Source organism: Chiloscyllium punctatum, chromosome 24, assembly GCF_047496795.1.
Source record: "Chiloscyllium punctatum isolate Juve2018m chromosome 24, sChiPun1.3, whole genome shotgun sequence".
Taxonomy (NCBI): Eukaryota; Metazoa; Chordata; class Chondrichthyes; order Orectolobiformes; family Hemiscylliidae; genus Chiloscyllium; species Chiloscyllium punctatum.
In genome coordinates, this window is record NC_092762.1 from 58,468,059 (window position 1) to 58,490,020 (window position 21,962).

Sequence of the window (21,962 nt, forward strand, 5' to 3'; positions counted from 1 at the left end):
ACATTGATGAATGAACTGATGCTTCAGAACAGAAGCAACATAAAACTGTTGAACGGATTTTAATTAAAACATTAGACCACCACTGAAACAGTCAACATTTTCAATTTGGCTCTCTCTAGGTTTTAGCGACATTTGATGAAAAACCTGAAGGATGGTATGAAAGACCTTCCAGATCTGCAGCTACCACTCCAAGACAGACTTGTTTTGGTATCATTTTCATTTAAACAGTTGCAAAGTATTTTCTAATTAATGATTGATGTTCTGGTAGAGTTCGGAAGTCTGGAGGAATTTAATAGATTTTTCCATACCTGGGATTAATTAAAAATAAACAAAATAGCTAACTATAGGTCAGTTAGATTCTGTCATGAGGAATCTATTAGAGTATTATAAAAGATGTGATAGCTCAGCATTCAGAAATACAAAATATAATCAAACAGAGTCAGATGGGCTTCATGAAGGGGAAATCATGTCTGAAAAATTTATTAGAACTTTTTTTTGTGGAGGTAACAAGCAGAATCATAAACATGAACCAGTAAATGCAATAGATTAGAAATTATAAAAGGAATTTAAATTAGATACTGCACATTATGTTACTTAATAAATTCAGGGCCTGTAGTGTTGGGGGTAGAACATGGAAAGAGGAGCGGCTAATTAATATGAGTTGAGAAAAAGATGTGCCAAAGGGATCAGTACTGGTGCCATAATTACTTACAATATACATTAGTGACTTGGATGATGAAAATGAATGTACTACAATATAGCCCACTTTGTGAATGACATAAGCATAAAGAAATTCAGATAAGTTTATGTGAATCAAGAAAAGCTTAGCAGATGGAATATGATGCAGCAAAATATGTGGTTATGTACTTTGGCAGGAAGAATACAGGAGCGATTATTATATAAATGGAGAGGGACTGAGGGATTTGGGGTCCTCTTTATAAATCATATCGACACTAGCATCCACGTTTAGCAAGTGACAGGGAAGGCAAATAGACTGATGGCCATTATTTCATAAGAAATGCAGCATAAAAATAATGAAGCTCTGCTAAGTCTACACAAGGCACATACTGAGAATACGGAGAGCAGTTTCAGAACCCTTACCCACAGAATGATATACTAGTATTGGTGTCAGTCCAGAGAAGGTTCACTAGTGATCCCAGACATGGAGAGATTTTCTTACGAGGAGAGGTTGAACAGGTTGTATTGTACTTATTGGAGTTTAGAAGAATGCAAGGAGACTTTATTGAAACACATGAGACTTTCAGCAGTAGACAGCAGATGCAGGAAGGTCGTTTTCCCTTTGGAAGAGACTGGGACCAGTGGGCATAATCTCAGAGTAATGGCTTGCCCAGTGGCAAGGAATGTATTCTCTCAGAAAATCCATGTCAGTTGCTGCTGAGTGCCATTGAGACACAGCTGTCAAGAAAATTCAGGGGTGAGGTAGATTTTCAATCAGTGAAAGACTCCAGTATTATTGGGAAAGGCAGAAGAGTGATGTTGAGGATTATCACATCAGCCATGATCTTACTGAAATGTGGATCAGAGTAGATGGGCTGAATGCTCCACTTCTACCCCTACATCTTCTGCTTTTATCAGTGATTAAATCTAATCGTATAGACAAATAACCTTTGAGAGTTTTTGCAAAGGATAGGCTACCCACTTTCCAACCATCTGAGCAAAAGGAAAAAGAAAACTATACTATGATGACGATAGGCTGGAGGATATGTTCCATAGATTATACACAAAAGCAACAGGCAAAGGAGGACAGACTTGTTTATTTTGAAGCCAATTAATTATTTTTGAGGTGCAGTCACACTGGCTTTGAAGGCAAGTATTGTAATCAATTTGCAAGGTCCATGAGACACAGAAGCAGATTGAGGCCTTTTGGCCTAGTGAGTCTGCTCTGCCTCTTGGTCATGGTTGATATGTTTCTCAACCCATTCTCATGCCTTCTCCCTGTAACCTTTGATCTGCTTACCAATCAAGACCTTTTTGCTGTATGACTGTCTTAAAGACACTCAATGACTTGGTTTCTACAGCCTTCTGTGTCAATGCGTTCCACAGAGTCACCATCCTCTGGTCCTAGTCTCACTTACCCTTGGAAATATCTTCTCCCCATATCCACCTTATCCAGGCCGTGCAGTATTCCATAAATTTCAATGAGATCCCTCCCTCATCCTTCTAAACTCCATCAGGTAGAGACCCAGAGTCCTCAACCGCTCCTCATATGACAAGCCCTTCATCCTTGGGATCCCTCTGATCTCCTTCCAAGACCAGAACATTCTTCCTGAGATACAGGGCCCAATCAGCTTACAATATTCCAAATGCAGCCTGATCACAGCCTTTTATAGCCTCAGGAATATTTCTGCTCTTGTATTCCAGCTCTCTCAAAACAAATGCTAACACTGTATTTGCCTTCCCAACTGCCAACTGAACCTGCATGTTTACCTTAAGAGAACCCTGAACTAGGACTCCTAAGTCTCTTTTTGGTTCAGATTTCTGAAGCTTTTTCCATTTAGAAAATATGCTACTACTCCATGCATAACCTCTCACTTTCCCACATTGTATTACATCTGCCACTTCATTGCCCACTCTCCTAGCCTAAGTCCTTCTGTAGCCTCCCTGCTTCCTCAACACCCCTACCCTCCAACTGCAAATTTAGCAACAATGCCTTCAGTTCTTTTGTCATTAATGTATAATGTCAGTAGTTGTGGTCCCAACACTGGCTCCTCAGGAACTCCAGGTACCATCCTGAAAAAGACCCTTTTATCCCCACTTTCTGCTTTCTGCCAGTCACCCAATCCTCTATCCACACCAGCACCTTGCCACATGGGCTCTTGTCTTATTGAGCAGCTTCCTGTGAGGCTCCTTGTTAAAGGTTTTTTTTGGAAATCCAAATAGATCAAGTCAACTGGTTTTCCTTTGTCCAACTTGCTTGTTAACTCCTCAAAGACTTGAACAGGCATAATCTCCCCTTGATAAAGCCATGCTGACTCACCCATATTTAACCAAGCATTTGCAAGTACAGAGGAACCTCTATTATCCGAGCGATATGGATGAGCACTATTTTGTTCAGATAACTGATTACTCGGATAATCGATTTACCTTAAACAAAAGAAGCCATGCTGATGTAATGCTGTGCTCTACCAGAGAATTTGTTCAAGTCCATCATTTTTATGTATTGAGCAAAAGAGGACAGAGATTTCACATGATAAACAAAATAAAGCAGTGATAATACGCGAAAATGTCTTAAAAACACGGCAGTAGTTAGCATTTGGCAAAGAGTGGTGAAGACAGCATTAAACAAGGTCCCGAACTGCTTCTACGATTGCAAGAGCATTTGTCAGTTTCCGGGAACTCAGTCTAGTGATAGTAAGACAGAATCACCACCTCGCGCATGCATTTACATTCTCAGCCATTGTTTTCATGAATGGCCCGATAAAGTGACGGGATTACTGTAAAACACTTACTTTGCAAAGGGCTGTGTAACAACCTTTACCTAAAATATATCCAGGGTCGAGAGTATGGTGCTGGAAAAGCACAGCAGATCAGGTAGCATCCAAGGAGCAGGAGAATCGACATTTCGGGCATAAGCCCTTCATCAGGAATGAGGCTTGTTGGTCAGGGCTGAGAGATAAATGGGAGGGGATTGGGGGAGGTAACTGGGAAAGCAATAGGTGGATGAAGGTGAGGGAGAAGGTGACAGGTCAGAGGGGGCAGTGATGGATGGGTCTGGAGGGCAGTGCCGAGTTGAAGGCTTGGAACTGGGATAATGTGAGGGAGGGGAAATGACGAAGCTGTTGAACTTCACATTTATCCCGTGTGGTTGCAGGGTTCCAAGGCGGAATATGAGGCGTTCCTCCTCCAGGCACTGGGTGATAACGGTTTGGCAGTGGAAGTGGTCCAGGACCTGCATGTGCTTGACGGAGTGGGAGGGGGAGTTGAAGTGTTCAGCCATGGGGCAGTAGGGTTGGTGGGTGCAGGTGTCCCAGAGATGTTCTCTGAAACGATCCACAAGAAGGCATCCTATCTCCTTGATGTAGAGGAGACCACACCAGGCGCAACAGATGTAGTAGATGACAATCTCCTCAGCTGTCTCCTTCAGAACCCTGGGTATAGTCCATCCAGTCTGATGATTTATCCACCTTCAGACCATTTAGCTTCCACAGCACCTTCTCTTTAGTCATAGCCACAACACTCACTTCTGCCTCCTGACGCTTTTAAAGTTCTGAAGTGCCGCAGCCCTTTGCTGCGAAATCTGATGCAAAGCACCTACTCAGTTTCTTTGTTCCCCATTACTCCTTCTACAGCGGTCCAATGTTCATTTTTGCCTCAGTCTTCCTTTTTATATATCTTTCAAAAAAAAGACTCTTGCAATTTTCTTTTGTATTATGAACTGTGATGATGCTGCTCCTTTAACAAGGTTATGTTGTCCTTGGCTTCTTCCCCACCCCCCTCAGAGAGGTTGTAAAACACACTGATTCTGAAAAATCTAAGTTTGAAATGTTTTAGGGCCAATTTGATTACAGCTAACAGATACTTCCTCAGGCAAAAGGCCTTCAAATAAAAATAAAAACACTTGTACAATGAAAGGGGAGTGGCCAGTTCTCTCTGGTTTGATTTGATTCTGGTAGTTGGCTAGTCACTGAAAGCAGTCAGGCAGTTTGAGACTGCTGGTCCAAGAAATAGCTCCATGGAAGAGGGTGTTCCATGCTGCCACCACTCTCTCTCCTGTAAGACCCTGTTTGATTGTACCTTTTGTACTAAGGGGTGTTTATGGGGATCGTTGCAAGTATTTGGAACAGCAATATTAAATGGGATAATCTGTTGGGTGTTTATGGATAAGTTATGCTATTCTGTGTTTTGTTCTCAAAACATTAACTCTGCCAAGATTTGGTAATCTTATAAATAAATTGTTTCGCTGAGAAAAAGTGGTTTGAGCCGTTGCATCACTCCTGGAATATCCGTGTTACACCTGCTTAATACAACTAGCAAAGTTAGGGTCTGGGTCACTTTCTTGAAATGTTTTGAAAGGGTCTGGCCTGCTCCATAACAACTAGCTTACTCTCATTGTTCCTCTTGTTCCCCCTAATTGCTTTTTTAGGTTTCCTCCGCTAGTCTTTAAAGGCTTCCCAATCATCTTCACCACACTGTCCCTCAACAGAGATGCCAAATTACTCTGATTTTAATAAGACCACTTGATCTTTTAAATGAAAGCATGTCATGGCCTACATTTAACATCCATTCCAAATGACTGCAATTCTGATAATGCAACGGTCCGATGATCCTGCATTGAAGTGTCAGTTTTGATTATCTGATCCATTTCCAGGAATATGTTCAAATCAATTATTTTTCAAACAAATTCATCATCCTACATTTAGCGTGAAAAAAACAAATTGGATTTGCATGGCAATTTATTAAAATGTGTCCTTTGTGAAAACTGAAACTGTTATAAACTTAGGAGCAAGTTACCACCGTGTGTTGAATTGGTTTTTAAAAATGTATGCATTCATGAGATGTGGGCATTGCTGATTAGGTTAACATTTATTGCTTATCCCTAATTTCCCGGGGACAGTTACGTGTGACCCACGTTGCTGTGGGTCTGAAGTCAGACCAGGTAAGGATGACAGTTTCCCTCTCCAAAAGACATTGGTGAACCAGATGGATTTTTCCAACAATCAACTATGGATATGTGGTCATCATTAGACTCTTAATTCCAGATTTTTATTGAACTCAAATTCCATCATTTGCCATGGTGGGATTCGAACCTGGGTCCCCAGAATATTATCTGGGCCTCTGGATTAACAATCTAGCCATAATACCATTAATACATCGCCTCCCCATAATCACTGAGACCAGAAGACATAGGAGTGGAAGTAAGGCCATTCGGCCCATTGACTCCACTCTGCCATTCAATCATGGCTGATGGGCATTTCAATTCCACTTACCCGCATTCTCCCCGTAGCCCTTAACTCCTTGTGACATCAAGAATTTATCAATCTCTGCCTTGAAGACATTTAGCGTCACGGCCTCCACGGCAATGAATTCCACAGGCCCACCACTCTCTGGCTGAAGAAATGTCTCCGCATTTCTGTTCTGAATTGACCCCCTCTAATTCTAAGGCTGTGCCCACAGGTCCGAGTCTCCTCACCTAACGGAAACAATTTCTTAGCATCCACCCTTTCCAAGCCATGACAAGCTTGGTCTCTCAGCATTTTCTGAATCAACTTCAGTACCTTTGGACTGGGGTCACTGGAAAAAGATGAGTGCACCTGGGCACCCACGCCCCAACCAAAAACTGCTTGTTCTGATGAAGGGTCCCGAAAATATTAACTCTGCTTTCTCTACAGATGCTGCTTGATCTTCTGAGTTTTCCCAGCAACTTCCGTGTTGTTTCTGACTTCCAGCATCCTTAGTTCTTTGTTTTATTTTATTTACTTGCTATATATGTGTTTTGAAGCTGGTGCCAGATTCATTTCTGTTATTAAGTTTTAAAACTAAAAAAAGGGGTAGGAAAAATATATCTTATACAATTCCAGTTAAAAAGAATACAACAGTGAAAAGAAATTGCACAAGTCAAGCTACAGATAAAACTGCTTACCACCATCTTCTCAAGGGCAATTAGGGATCAGCAATAGAGGCCAGCCTAGCCAGTGATGTCCACATGCCAATGAATGATATTTTAATAAAGCTCTATAAGAGTCAATTGAATAGAAAAATTAAAAAAGTCCTATCTTGACCAAAAGGTATCACAATGGAGTTCATGTTCTGCAGGGTCAGTTACTTGAGAATTTTACAATGAAAATAATTACTCTTCAGGCACTTGATCATTGAGGTATAGTTTTATAGGTATGCAAAGATAATAAACAATCAGATTAAAAAGTGTTAAAATTTTATAATTTGCAATACATGTTTTGGAAGTGATACAGCAGGTGGTCTCATTTTATTTGCACTACAATAATAAATGTTTCTGTGCTGTACATCTCAATGACTCTAATGCTTCTTAAAGCCATTGTCTTGTAGATAAGTCATTAATGGAGAGGTAATGGAATACAGTACAAGGTGACCTTATGTGGCTGGGGTGCACTGCAGTTGCTGAAGTGAATTTGTTTATGAGCAGCGCTTTTAACTGTTAATGCAGAGTGAAGTATAATGGAAATTAATGGTGAGATCTCTGCATGGATCAGAGCTGCTCCGTGGAAGAACTTCAGAACTTTCTGCATCTACTAGCATCGTATGTTAATATTTTCAAACAGGAACATTAATTTATTTTGTCATAATGAGAATAAATAAAATGGTCTTCTGAGAGATTTCTTTAAGGTTTAGTGACTTAAGGACTATTTTGCTTTGAACAGCTTATGAAGTTTTTTCTAAAATGAATTGAAGCAGAAGGTCGAAGTTTCAATTAAACAAGGGAAATTATTCCTGTCCAATTCATTGTACCTTGTTGAAAAACTTGAGAAGAACTGTTAACCCCAGACTTTAAAATGCAGCATTGCTGCTGATAAAGCTTTTTTTAAACTGACATCAATTTTGTAAATTAATGATTTTAAGTAGAATTTGCTAATGGTATGATATTTACAATAGAGTGAATAGAACATCTATGGATGACCACATCTCTAGTCTGGAATATACATGATGTTATACTTCACAGCTTTACATAGTTGAGTTGTTCATCCAAGTATAGGTGGATAGCCTACATGGGAAAACAAAATGACTTTGCTGCTCAGCACAGGCCCTTGAGAAGACTGATCTGAATCTTGTTGAAAAAAAATAACAGCAAGGCTAACAATGCAATGGGCCATTGTTGTAAATCCAACAATTTCCAGCAACCGCACATGTCCAGGGTAGGAACGTGGAAGGAGTGAGCAGATAGTCTCTCTCTGGGGTTCATCTGCCTGACAGATAGACACACAAAGGGATGGATGACAGTATGTCAGGGATGAAGACAAGCTGATGACTGGGATCATAAGTAGGTAAAAATATCTTGGCTGCGCTAAAGCAGCCTATCTCATGACAGGGCCTGGGGGTGGGTAAAGGCTCCAACTCTGCCTATCTGCTCAGTTCCTCCCAAAACTTCCTATAATTTTCAAATCAGATCAGTGCTTATTTTCCACACTTTAGAGAACATATGCCTGTTCTACCCAATTTAGTGTCATGGAAATGACAACCTTCAGGAAGCAGTACATTAAGGAAATATGTGTAATTTCCTCAAAACGTCTGGGACATCTATAGTTGCTTTTTAATAAATTTTGAAAAGAGTTTGCAGCAATGTAAAAAGGATCAACTATAATTTTCTTCAACAACAGGAAAACTGGTCCATGTGACCAATGACTTTGACCAGGTAGTGATACTAAGGAAGAAGTTAGAATATGGCAGACGTGTGGCCTGCAAGCAAAAACAAAACCTAAAAGCAGGAAAGCTGGGGCTAAAGGTGATTGGTAGACGGATGGAGACAGATATATAAAGAAGAAACACAGAAAGGACATATGGATTTTTATGAGAAGGAGCAATTCTCTCTCAGAAAGAGATCAGCTTTTCTATTTAGCAGAAAATAAAAGAAACTCTGGAGGCATTGCACAAGTTGGCTATAAGGGTCTAAAACATCTCTACAAGTTGTTTGAACAGCTCAGATATGGTAAAGAGCTTGTTGTTTTACCATATGTAGCTCAACAATGAACAAAGGTGTTATGTTTGCAAGATTTAAAACAAATTGGAAAGCTACATCATCAAAACTGTTGTGATTCAAAGAGAAGGTTAATAGAAATTTGCCTTGTTGATGATAGGACAGTAATCCAGAAATCCTGATGACATTCTGGGAACTTGGGTTCAAATCCCATTGTGGCAGATAATGGAATTTGAATTCAATAAAAGAAAAATCCAGAATTAAAAGTTTAATGATGACCATGAAACCACAAGCAATTGTTAGAAACACCTATCTGGTTCACTAATGTTGTTTAGGGAAGGAAACTGCAGTTTTACTGGTCTGGCCTACATGTGACTCCAAACCTACAACAATACAGCTGACTCTTAACTGTCACCTGAAATAGCCTAGTAAGTCCCTCAGTTGCATCAATTGCTAAAAAGTCTCAAAAAAGAAATAAAACCAACAGACGACCTGGATTTGACCCAGACACCGGAGCAACAAGGGCAAATACAACCCTGTCAACCCTGCAAAGTCCTCCTTACGAACATCTGGGGGCTAATTCCAAAACTGGTAGAGTTGTCTCACAGGAGAAAGTGAGGACTACAGACGCTGGAGATCAGAGCTGAAAATGTGTTGCAGGAAAAGCGCAGTAGGTCAGGCAGCACCCAAGAAACAGGAGAATCAACATTTCGGGCATAAGCCCTTCTTCAGGAATGAGGAAAGTGTGTCCAGCAGGCTAAGATAAAAGGTAGGGAGGAGGGACTTGGGGGAGGGGCATTGGAAATGCAATAGGTGGAAGGAGGTCAAGGTGAGGGTGATAGGCCGGAGTGGGATGGGGGCGGAGAGGTCAGGAAGAAGATTGCAGGTTAGGAAGGCGGTGCTGAGTTCGAGGGATTAGACTGAGACAAGGTGGGGGGAGGGGAAATGAGGAAACTGGAGAAATCTGTATTCATCTCTTGTGGTTGGAGGGTCCCTAGGCGGAAGATGAGGCGTTCTTCCTCCAATCGTCGTGTTGCTATGGTCTGGCGATGGAGGAATCCAAGGACCTGCATGTCCTTGGTGGAGTGGGAGGGGGAGTTGAAATGTTGAGCTATGGGGTGGTTGGGTTGGTTGGTCCGGGTGTCCCAGAGGTGTTCTCTGAAACGTTCCGCAAGTAGGCGGCCTGTCTTCCCAACATAGAGGAGGCCACATCGGATGCAGCGGATGCAATAGATGATGTGTGTGGAGGTGCAGGTGAATTTGTGGCAGATATGGAAGTATCCCTTGGGGCCTTGGAGGGAAGTAAGGGGAGAGGTGTGGGCACAAGTTTTGCATTTCTTGCGGTTGCAGGGGAAAGTGCCGGGAGTGGAAGTTGGGTTGGTGGGGGGTGTGGACCTGACGAGGGAGTCACGGAGGGAGTGGTCTTTTCGGAACGCTGATAGGGGAGGGAAGGGAAATATATCCCTGGTGGTGGGGTCCGTTTCGAGGTGGCGGAAATGACGGCGGTTGGAAGGGCAGGGCTCAAGGGCGGAGGAGCGGGAAGTGGAAGAGATGCGGTGGAGGGCATCGTCGACCACGTCTGGGGGGAAATTGCAGTCCTTGAAGGAGGAGGCCATCTGGGTTGCACGGTTTTGGAACTGGTCCTCCTGGGAGCAGATGCGGCGTGGCGGAGACGAAGGAATTGGGAATATGGGATGGCATTTTTACAGGGGGCAGGGTGGGAGGAGGTGTAGTCAAGGTAGCTGTGGGAGTCGGTCGGTTTATAGTTAATGTCAGTGTTGATTTGGTCGCCCGAGATAGAAATGGAAAGGTCTAGGAAGGGGAGGGAGGAGTCTGAGACGGTCCAGGTGAATTTGAGATCGGGGTGGAAGTGTTGGTAAAGTGGATGAACTGTTCAACCTCCTCGTGGGAGCACGAGGCAGCGCCGATACAGTCATCGATGTAGCGGAGGAAAAGGAAGAGATGCGGTGGAGGGCATCGTTGACCACGTCTGGGGGGAAATTGCGGTCCTTGAAGAAGGAGGCCATCTGGGTTGTACGGTTTTGGAAGTGGTCCTCCTGGGAGCAGATGCGGCTCCGCTACATCGATGACTGTATCGGCGCTGCCACTGGTCAGTGCCATTTGTGATAGCTCAGGGGCTAAAGAAGCTAATATCAAAATGCAGCAAGATCCGGATAATTTCAAGAAGCCAAAGAACTGTAGATGACACTAAAATTGGCGATACAGTAGACAGTGAGGAAAGTTATCTTGAGATTACAGAGGGATCTTGATCAATTGGGCCAATGGACTGAGGAGTGGCAGATGATGTTCAACTGGATAAATGCGAGGTGTTGCATTTTCGTAATGACAAACAAGGGCAGGACTTACACAGTTAATGTCAGAACACTAGGGAATGTCGTAGGACAGACAGGCCGAGGTACACAGTTCATTGAAAGTTGTGTCACAGGTAGACAGAATGGTAAAGGTAGTGTTTGGCATGCTTGCCTTTATTGCTCAGACCACTGAGTATAGGAGTTGGGGTATCATGCTGTGGTTGTACAGGATGTTGGTGAGGGATATAAACCAAACACAGGCAAATAGGACTAGTTTAGTTTGGGAAACTTGGTTGGCATGGACGAGTTAGACTGAAAGGGTCTTTTGAATGGTGTATGACTATCTAAAAGCACAAGGGCAGCAGATATATGGGACCACTACCTGCAAGTTCCCCACCAAATCATTTACTATCCAGACTTGGAAACATATTGCCAATCATTCAGTGTCACTGGGTAAAAACGCTGAACTCCCTCCCTAATGATATAGTGGTTCTACCTAGAGCACATGGCCGGCAGCGGTTCAATTAAGGGGAGGCAATCCAGTGATAATATTATCACTGGACCCTTAATCCAGAGATCTAGATAACATTCCGAGACCCGTCGAATCCTGCCATGGTGGATAGTGGAATTTGAATCCAATAAATATCTGGAATTAAGAATCAAATGATGATCATGAATCTATTGTCGATTGTCAGAAAAATCCATCTGGTTCACTAATGTCCTTTAGGGAAGGAAACTGCCATCCTTACCTGGTCTGGCCTAAATGCGACTCCAGACCCACAGCAATGTGGTTAATTCTTAACTGTTCTCTGGGCAATTAGGGATGGGCAATAAATGCTGCCTTGCCAGTGATACCCACATCACATGAATGAATTAAGAAAGAAAATAAATCAGTGCACCACCACCTTCTCAAAAGCTGAGAGGGGAAAGATTTAAAAGGGATCTTAGGGGCAACATTTTCACTCAGAGGGTGGTGGGTGTATGGAATGAGCTATCAGAGGAAGTGGTGGACGCTGGTACAATTCCAATATTTAAAGGGCATCTGGATGGTATACGAATAGGAAGGGTTTATAGGGATATGGCCAAATGCTGGCAAATGGGACTGGATTATTTTTGGATATCTAGTCGACATAGATAGGGTCTGTTTCCATGCTGTACAGCTCTATGACTCCAATGTCTAAACATGGTTTCACTGTATGAATGTGAATGCACAGAGTATAGTTAATAAGATTGGAGAACTATAAGTGCAGAATGAACTGTAAGATTATGATGCTGTAGTGATAACAGACATGTTGCTTAAGGAAGGGCAGATCTGGATGCGAAATATTACTGGATACAAAAGAAAATTTTTGTATTAATTGTATTTTGTTTAATATTTGGTGAAGGAGAGCATTGGAGTACTGGAGAAAGAGAATGCTTCAGAGAGTTGAAAGAGAGAATTGATTTAACGAGAGCTGAGGAACAAGGAGGGTGTAATTAGATTGCTCGATATAATTTATATCTCATCAGCTAGTGGGAAGGGTATAAGGGAGCAAATCTGCAAAGAAATTACAGAGAGGTGTAAACATCATTGCTATAATGGGGTACTTTACTTACTCGATGTCAACTGGGGTAGTGGCAGTATAAGATGCAGAAGGTAATCAGGGTTCTGAATGTGCGCTCAGGAGTTTCCTAAAAGCAGTTTATATCCAGTTCAACAAAAAAGCAAACACTGCTGGATTTGGTCCTTGAGAATGAGGTGGACAAGCCCATCAGTGGCATTGGTGGAACAGTTAGGAGACTGTAGCCATTGTATTAGTCAGTTTAAGATGGCAGAAAATGATATTGGTTAATCCAGAGTAAGAATAATCAATTGGTGGACAAGAGATGTAAATGGGACAAAAGTTGAATTGGACTAGATAGAGTATAACTAAAGTTTGGAGGTAGAAGCAGTCGCTGAATGGGCTACCTTCACAGAGGAGTGGATTTGGATGCAATCAAGGTATGTTCCCTCAAATGAAAAGGCGGGACACATAACTTCAATGCTCTCTGAATGACAAAAGAGATAGCAATTAAGTTATAGAGGAAAAAGTATGCTTATGATAGGTGTCAGGTGGTAAATGTAGTTGAGAATCAAGTCAAATACAGAAAGTTTAGAAGAGAGGTGAAAAAGCAGACAGGGATAGTGCAAAACAAACCAGCTGCCAATATGTCATGAAATCACAAAATCTATACACACATCAACAGTAAAAGGAGTGATAAAAGATGGATTAGATCTGATTAAGGACTAGAAAGAGACTTATGCTTAGAGACAAGACTCATGGCTGATGAGAGAGGAATATTTTGCATCTGTCGTTGTTTATAAGGCAGACACACCAGTCTCTGTGGTGCAATTGGTCAGTGCATTTCGCTGTTATCCGAAAGGTTGGTTTTCAATTCCACCCAGGGACGGATCTATTACTGTTCTCACTTCATCTGTTTGGGCGGTACAGTGGCTCAGTGGTTAGCACTGCTGCCTCACAGTTCAATTCCAGCCTGGTTCAATTCCAGCCTCGGGCGACTGTGCGGAGTTTGCACATTCTCCTTGTGTCTGTGTGGGTTTCCTCCGGGTGCTCTGGTTTCCTCCCACAATCCAAAGATGTGCAGGTTAGGTGAATTGGCCATAGTGTTCAGGAGTGTGTACATTAGGCCCATTAGTAAGGGGTAAACGTAGAGTAGCAGGATAGGGGAATGGGTCTGGGTGGGTCCGTGTGAGCTTGTTTCCACATTATAGAGATTCTATATAGATACTGCCTAGCCCATGGTGAGAGAGAAGGAAACTTAATCACGATATGGATTTAAACTTGATGAGGAGCTGGTATTGGGTAAGTTGTTTGTAGTTAAAGTTGACAAGCAACTGGGGCTGGATGAGATACATCCAAGGAGATTAAAGGAAGTGACAGAGAAATAGCAGGAGCACTGGAAATTAACTTTCAATCTTCTCTAAGTTTGGAGGTGGTGTCAGAGGACTGGGGAAACTTCTAGAAATAATTATTTAGGATAGAATTAATAGTATATGGCAAAATGGTGGTTAATTTAGAAGAACCAGTATGGATTTGTTTAGGTAAAATTGCATTTCTGGTAGAGAGCAAGGTGGGGTGGGACAGGTGGGGAGTTGACATGATGCACTATTGTACTAGAACATGGAGAGACAGTATATAATAAAGAGTATTATTAAGAAGAATGTCACTGCTGCATTAAGGGAGGACATCTTGGAGGGCTCGTCGAGCAAAGCCATGTGAGTAGAACTCTGGAATAGGAAAGGTACAATCACTACTCCTGCAGCCTCCCAAGAGGCAATGGGAGATAGAGATAGATATTTTTAAGCAGATAATGGATAGATGCAAAAACAACTGGGTTGTTGCAGTATTTGCTTTTATCTTCCTCAGTACTGTCTGGGATTCCCTTAGTGCCAGGGCTTTGATGTGGAAGAATTTGTTAGGTACTTACAGGAGAAACAGCTTCTTGAAATAATATGGATAAGACTGGTTCTCAGGTAAAAGTGCTAAATTGGTGGAAAGCTAATTAGAACAATATAAGGCAGGCAGTGGAAAATTTAGATTGGGGCGATTGTTTGAGTATTAATCCACATTTGACATGCGAGTATCTCTTAAAGGCTGGTTGACCAAAGTTGAGGACCAGCGTGTTCCTGTGAGGATGAAAGGTTTCAAGAATCCAGGATGATAAGAAGATATTGAAAGCTTAGTCAAAAGGAAAATAAGGAAGCATTTGTAATATTTAGGAAACTTGAAATCAGACAACACCCTTGAGGAAAATAAAGGAAGCAGGAAAATACTTGATCAAGGAGTTAAGAAGGTAGAGTAGGCCATGAAATGTCCTTGGAGACAGTGAGGTCTGCAGTTGCTGGAGATCAGAATTGAAAATGTGGAGTTGGAAAAGCACATTAGGTCAGGCAGCATCTGAGGAGCATAAAAATCATGAAATGCCCTTGGCAAGTAGGATTAAGGAGAATCTCAAGGTATTTTATAAGTATTTTGGGAACAAGAGGGTAGCTAGAGAAAGGGTAGGGCCACTTAAGGGCAAAAAGAGGAAATTTATATGTTGAGCCAGAGAAAGTAGGTGAGGTCCTTAATGAGTACTTCATCAGTATTCACCAATGAGAAAGACATGAACGATGGTAAGATTAGGGAATAATTTGTTGATATTCTCGGGCATGTCACTATTGAGGAGGAGATGGTGTTGGGTGTTTTGAACAACATTAAGATACATAAATCCCCAGGGACTGATGGGATCTATCTTAGGATATTGATAGTTGCAAGGGAGGAAATTGGTGGAGCCTTGACAGAGATTTTGGTATCCTCTTCAGTTACAGGTGAGGTGCCAGCAGAATGGAGAATAGCCAATGTTGTTTCTTTGTTTAAGCAGGGCAAGAGAGACAATCCAAAAAATTATAGGCTATTGAGTTTTACATCAGTGATCAATAAATTGTTGGAGAAAATTCTTAGGGACAGGATTTAATTACATCTGGAAAAGAATGCAGCTGTATAAAACTTTATTTAAGGCATTTGAAGAATTGAGTGCAGTTCTGGTCTACACCCTACAGGAATGATGTGGAGCATTTGGAGAGAGTGCAAAAGAGACTTACCAGGATGTTTCCTGGATTGGAGTGTATTAGCTATAACAAAAGTTGGACAAACTTGGATTGTTTTTGCTCGAGCATTGGAGGCTGAGGTGTGACCTGATACAGGTATATAAAATGAAGGGGCGAGTAGGGTAGATAGTTGGAACCTTTTTCCCAGAGTGGAAATGTCAAATACTAAGAGGCATAGGAGTAAAGTGAGAGGGGGAAAGTTTAACGAATATGTGTGAGGCAAAGTTTTACATTACACAGAGGGTGGCAGGTGCATGGAACACGCTACCAGGGAAGATTGTAAAAGCAGATGTAATATATCAGTGTTTAAGACACGCACATGAACAGGCAGGGAATAGAGGGATATGGACCATGCGCAGGCAGATGGGATTAGTTTGGAATGACATCATGATCGGCATAGACATGGTGGGCCTATGCTGTTATATTCTGATTTGTTTCATGGGCGCTTAACAAATGGCTGATCCATTGTGAGCCTATACAGAGTGTATTTAGGCTATTTAATTGTGTAAACATTGTTGTTAGGTTTGGCACCAGCTTGCACACACTGTTGACATGAGGTCACTTTCAGCTAAGGTCATGTTTTAGTGACCTGAAGCAGAAGAAGTGATTACAGAATTTCTCCTTCCTTTGCCACATTTCACTAAACTAGGGATGGCTAAGGAACTGTAGCACCCTCAATCTTTCTCAATCAGTTAAATTGGCAGTGACCTTGAAAGAATCAGAATTTCCTGATCTCACTGGCACAATTCCATACTGAGCTCATTTAATCACAGGCAACCACAAAGGAATTTGTTTACACAGAGTATTTGATCAACATTAGAAAAACAAGATGAAAATAAAATCTCAAATAATAACAGACGAACATGAGGGTCAGGAAATACAGGATCTGTCTGATTAGAGGAAACTTAGAAAATAGTTAAAATTATAGCTGCTGAGCTTCTTTTTCAGCCCAATATGAAATAATACAACATACATTACTTCCCTATCTGTCCAACCAGTCTCAAACCCCTCTTTACCAATCTTCCTTCCTCTTCCTCTTGTTTAACTCATTTAACCACATGCTATTCAGTAGCATAATCCAATCTGTGACTGGAATTTCTCTTCAACAATATCCAATTAGGAACAAGATGGCATCTATATTTCGGTGCTGTATCGGACTAATTATTATACATTTGTCAGGTTTTGTTCGATGGCCTTTTCCATTCAACCTGTCATATCGCCGTAGACACAGATGCATCGAATTAACAAAGGATCAAACACAGACCAATCACAAATTGAAGAAATGAAGTGCATAGCTTTCAGGGTCCAAAGAAAATTCAGAAAAACATCTTATTCCCAATGTATAAGTGAACCTGCTTAACAGAGGGCACAAAAATTAAGTGAAAAAAAATTACCAATTTAGTAATTAGTGATAAATCATTATTGTCTCATAAGGTTGAACGGACAAAACTAAAAACCTCTGATCAGCAAGCTACTATAAAGTATAATATTCAACCCTTATAAACTTGTTAAATATCAGATAGTTGAAGAAAATCATCCCGAGAAAACAAAGCCTGTGAAGGTACGTAGTTAATCATTCAGCCATCAGATTACTATTAATTTAATGCAATCCACAAATTACAGAACTCTTTCTACTGTTATCGCTGAAATTATATTTCATTTTCACAGTTCTGAATTCAATGAAACTATTTGTGATAAGAAAAGAACTGCCACCTGGAAGCTAATCATTTTGTCAAAGTTAAATTTTATGTCTTATCTCTTAAGACAAAAATATTGTAGGCAAAATGCAGTAGACCAATCTGTATAAAACTATACCCTTGGGAGCCACAGAGGAGTTAGTAAAAGTAGGAAGGAAGGATTCTGTAATTCTTTTTCATTGATTTCCACTCTTTCCTGAAGGTGCTCAATGTCATAGCTAAAGACCACAGAGTTCATAGCCTATCATCCAATCCCTTCTTTAATTCCCTTTCTTTATCGGTGAGCCAAACTGGTACTAGTTTGCTATTAACTGTAAATAATTAGGCAGGTCCATTCCCAGTTCTGACATTATATTTATATAGAAGCACATTTTAGAAAGAATCATTGGATTCTAATCAGGAGTCCAAACTGTTTATTCTCTCACTAGTCCAGAGGAGAATGTCAATTCAAATTTTCCATTGCTCAATTCAATGTCAAAATTGTCTTTCACCCATGGGTCAATTTGTCTTTCCAGTTTTCACAAATAGTGGGTTGGAAAAAGCTCTATAAAACTCTATAAGAAACTATATATTTTCTTATTTGGGACAAATGGAAATGAAAGTTGGACGACTTGTATAACTGAAACATCAGTAGAGTTTTGCAACTTGGAATTAAATATTGCATATTTTTGAGCTAAGAACACAGGAACAAGAATAGGCCATTCAGCCCTTCGAGCCTGTTCAATGAGAATAGCTTAACTGTGGCCTAACTCCATATATCTACATTTGACCCGTATTCCTTAATATTATTGTTTAACAAAAAATCATCGATGTCAGATTTAAAATTAACAACTGATCCAGCATCCAGTCATTTGTGGGCGAGAGTTAGAAATATCTACTATCCTGTGTGTGTAGGAATACTTCCTAATCTCTCGCTGAATGATCTGGCCTTCATTTTTGTCAACCTACACTGCAGTCCCTCCAATGTATCTTTCCTCAGGTATTGTTTATATCATTCCTAAGCCCAGATCTGCTCTCACTATTCCAAGTGGGGTCTAAATTGTACTTTGTACAACTGCAGCAAAATTTCTGCATCCTGGATACTCCAATCCTCTAGCTACCACTTCATGACCTTTCAAAGATCTATGCACCTGAACTTGCAAATCTCTTTGGACATCTAATGTACTTAACTTTATGCCAGCTAGAAAGTCCAAAATGGATAACCTCACACTTGCTTACATTGAGCTCCATCTGCCACTTTTGCCTGGTCACTTAGTCTATCAGTATTCCTTTGCAATTTTATGCACACACTGTCTACACCTTTGTGTCACAGCAAATTTAGATATATGACTTCCTATACCATTACCCAAGTTGTTAAGAAATAATGTAAATAATAGAGGCCTTAACTCAAATCCTTGTGGCAGACCACTCTTCACATCCTGCTAATTTAACTAACTACCCATTATCCTTACTTTCGGTCATCTGCCACTCAACCAATTTCCTAGGCATGTCAGTAATTTGCCATCAATTACATGGACTCCTACTTTAGTTCAAAGTCCCTTATCAAATGCCTTCTGAAGATCCATCTAAACATAGACATTCCCCTGTCCACTACCTTAGTCACCCCTTCAAACAAATTCAGTGAGATTTGTCAGATGTGACCTACCTTTCATGTATCCATGTTTGTTCTCCCTTATTATCTGAAAATTTTCAAGATATTCAGGTACCTCATTCTTGATTATAGACTCCAACAGCTTCCCCAGCACAGATGTCAGGCTAAAGGTCTGCAATTCCCTGGCTTTCCTCTTTTGCCTTTCTTAAAAAGCAGAGTGACATGGGCAGTACTCTTTCAAGAAATCAACAATGTGAGAAGGTGAATTTGAAACTGCATGGTGTTGAATTTCTTCTAATTTAAGGAAATGCTGCCTAATGACAGTTTTCTAATTGGTTACAGGGCTGCAGGATTGAGAACTATTACTGAGACTACTCCCCACCAAGTGTTGGGTCACTGAAGCTTGCGCATCTCTGGTGTTAATTAGGTTTTCAACTTACTTCATTAATAACTCTACAGAGTCAACACAATATGCAGCAATGCAGCGCGATCCAAACCCCAGTCACAATTTGGTATTTACTCTGCAGATGAGTGCCAGTTAAAAACATGACATCATCTGGAATGATACAGCAACTGGTTAATATGTGAATGATTAGTGTTATCATATTTTTCTACCATTAGCTGAAATTAGCATGAGATTAATGACATTGAATGAACATTGAAAGCAGGAATGATTGCCAGCATTCTATTTTTGAACTTACAGGAATTACAAAATGGATGCCTAAACAACATTGCTAAACTGATTTGTATTAAGGTAGTTGAAACTACAAATAAGTATCAGATAATTTCTCTGTACAGATAGTCAGAGATAAAAAGAACCTTATTGAGATCTCTGCAAAAAACTGATATTTACCCCTTCTAATTTTATAACATCTTGTTAACTTTGATCATGGGAAATCAAAGTTCCTACCGTCTTTTGGATTACCTCCATTGTGTACCAATGTTCCACAATTGCAGAAGAAAACTAATCACTCCCCCTCAATGTCAAGCTAAAAGTATTAGCTTGTTCGTTGGTTACAGAAGGTAGACAGACTATGGTGGCCTGCAGATTGGAACAATAGCACTTTTCCCTGAAAAACGTTTTCAGATTTGTTTGGTAGCCCAGAACTTGAGTATTGCTGAGCAAAGATACAACAGCCAGACATACTGTAGACTGGAATTGAGATCTGGGACCATGCAGAACTCCAAACGTACCTAATTCTCTGGGGAATGTCTAGCAAACTACAAGTTCCAAAGGGCTATTCTCCTGTGTCTGGAATTCCCTGACAAAGCTCCTTAATGTTGAGTATCCTAAGGATTCTGATTCACTTAAGCTTAACAGTTTCGTGGAAAAGATAGGGAATTAAAATTCTCTTTCAACTCCCAGGTAAACTGAACTTCTGTTTCTTCAATTACTACTACCGCCCTCTCTTCCCTTTCCAGACAACTCCTCATCCTGAACTTGACTCCTTCCTGACAACAAACCCCTCCACCAAACCCCACACGCAGACACACATCCTGACTGAACCTGACACTCATCAGTCAGGTCGGACAACCCTGAATTCCCTGCTAATTCACTCTGCTAAGCCAAACAGAAATATGCATGAGAATTCCTGGAAGCACGGCCTTCCAACTAGAACTCTATCAACAAACACATCAAGTTAGACCCCAACAACCACCCTGAGAAAAAGAACAGGAAATGACATCGCCAACACAAAGAAACCCAAACATATAAACAGAAAGCAGGAATTATCAGCAGTGCTTCGCCCAGAGACCCAATGAAGATGTTACCTAGTAGGATGACGAAACGTCTTGAAATGACCCCTCCAGCTCAGCGAGCAAACCTACATCCTGGGCATTTTGTCAAAGCTTTTTCTCTTGCACTGATCAGGGTTATTTGCAAGAATACCAAAGTATAGTGTAGAACTTTGGTCCTCCTTCACATTGATAGTTTTTAGAATGCCCTGATGAGTGCAACAAGAGGAGATTCAACAAAACATACCTTTATTCAGGAATACCTTATTTCTGTCACAAATTGTAATACAACTAATAATCATAAAGATAGGGAATTTAAAAACAATAGGAATTTCCGGTTGTCAGAGTACTCACTCTAGAACAGGATAAATTGCACTTTTAAAGATACTGCCATAAAGAGAGCAACTAGCTCATATTGGCACAACACAACTGCACTTCCAGACAACTAAATTAAATTAGAATTCAAAGTTAACTTTCTCTTATGCGCTTCAACTGTTAACTACCATCTCAGCCCACCCTGTAAACGTTTGGCTTGGTTGCTAGTGTGTGTTACTGCCATGGGATTCAGGATGGGCTTTATTATCTAAAAACATGTATTTGTTATTTTTAAAAATAACAAAACAAACTCCTTAGTTGCTAACTCATGAGATCTAGCTGGCTTGTTTCTTCAATGCTTTACACATGGTCAAAAACATACTTAAGTGAGAAAGCACAATTTTAAAAGTTCAAACTTTAAAATACCAACATCAGGAGTGAAAAGAGATGGATTTATTCACCCCTCTAGACTTGGCTGTAACAATAGGAAACTCTCAATTATGCTCAAGAATGTCAATTTAACAAATTATAACCTCACCTTTATGATTGATTGTTCTCAGACACTGCTTGCTTTGAATGTCCCACAGTCTCACTGTCTCATCATGTGATCCTGAAATTAGTAAAGTTCCATCCATGGAGACCGACAGACAAGTCACCTGATTTCTAAAACACATTTCCAATTAAGTTCAATTCAGAGGAGCTGTAAGTTACAATAATTTTCCATTCTCCCACCCACTAATTATTTCCCATTTTTTCCTTGATACTTACAAACAAATTATGAGTAAGATAATATTAAATCTTTGAGCCTGCTCTGGAATTCAATAGGGTCACAGCTAATCGGATTTTCAGAAGGTGTTTGATAAGATACCACGTTTAATAAGGGCCCACGGTGTTTCAGATAGTATACTAACATGGATAAAGGATTGGCTAACAAACAGAAGACAAAGTTGAAATAAGGAGGCATTTTCAGGATGATAATCTATAGCTAGTGTGCCACAGGGCCAACCATTATTTAAATTTTATATTAATGCCTTGGCTATGCAAATCTCTGGACACT

At 40.7% G+C, this 21,962-nt stretch overlaps 1 protein-coding gene across 2 annotated transcripts in view; it reads right to left on the reverse strand.

Moving 5' to 3' along the window:
- wdr18 (WD repeat domain 18) overlaps window positions 1–21,962 on the reverse strand; it is a 199,960-nt gene that overhangs the window by 42,220 nt on the left and 135,778 nt on the right. For both annotated transcript variants that reach the window (XM_072593920.1, XM_072593921.1), the window contains one exon: window positions 21,444–21,568. In XM_072593920.1, coding sequence (XP_072450021.1) covers window positions 21,444–21,568 — 125 coding nt within the window. The remainder of the gene's footprint in view (window positions 1–21,443; window positions 21,569–21,962) is intronic.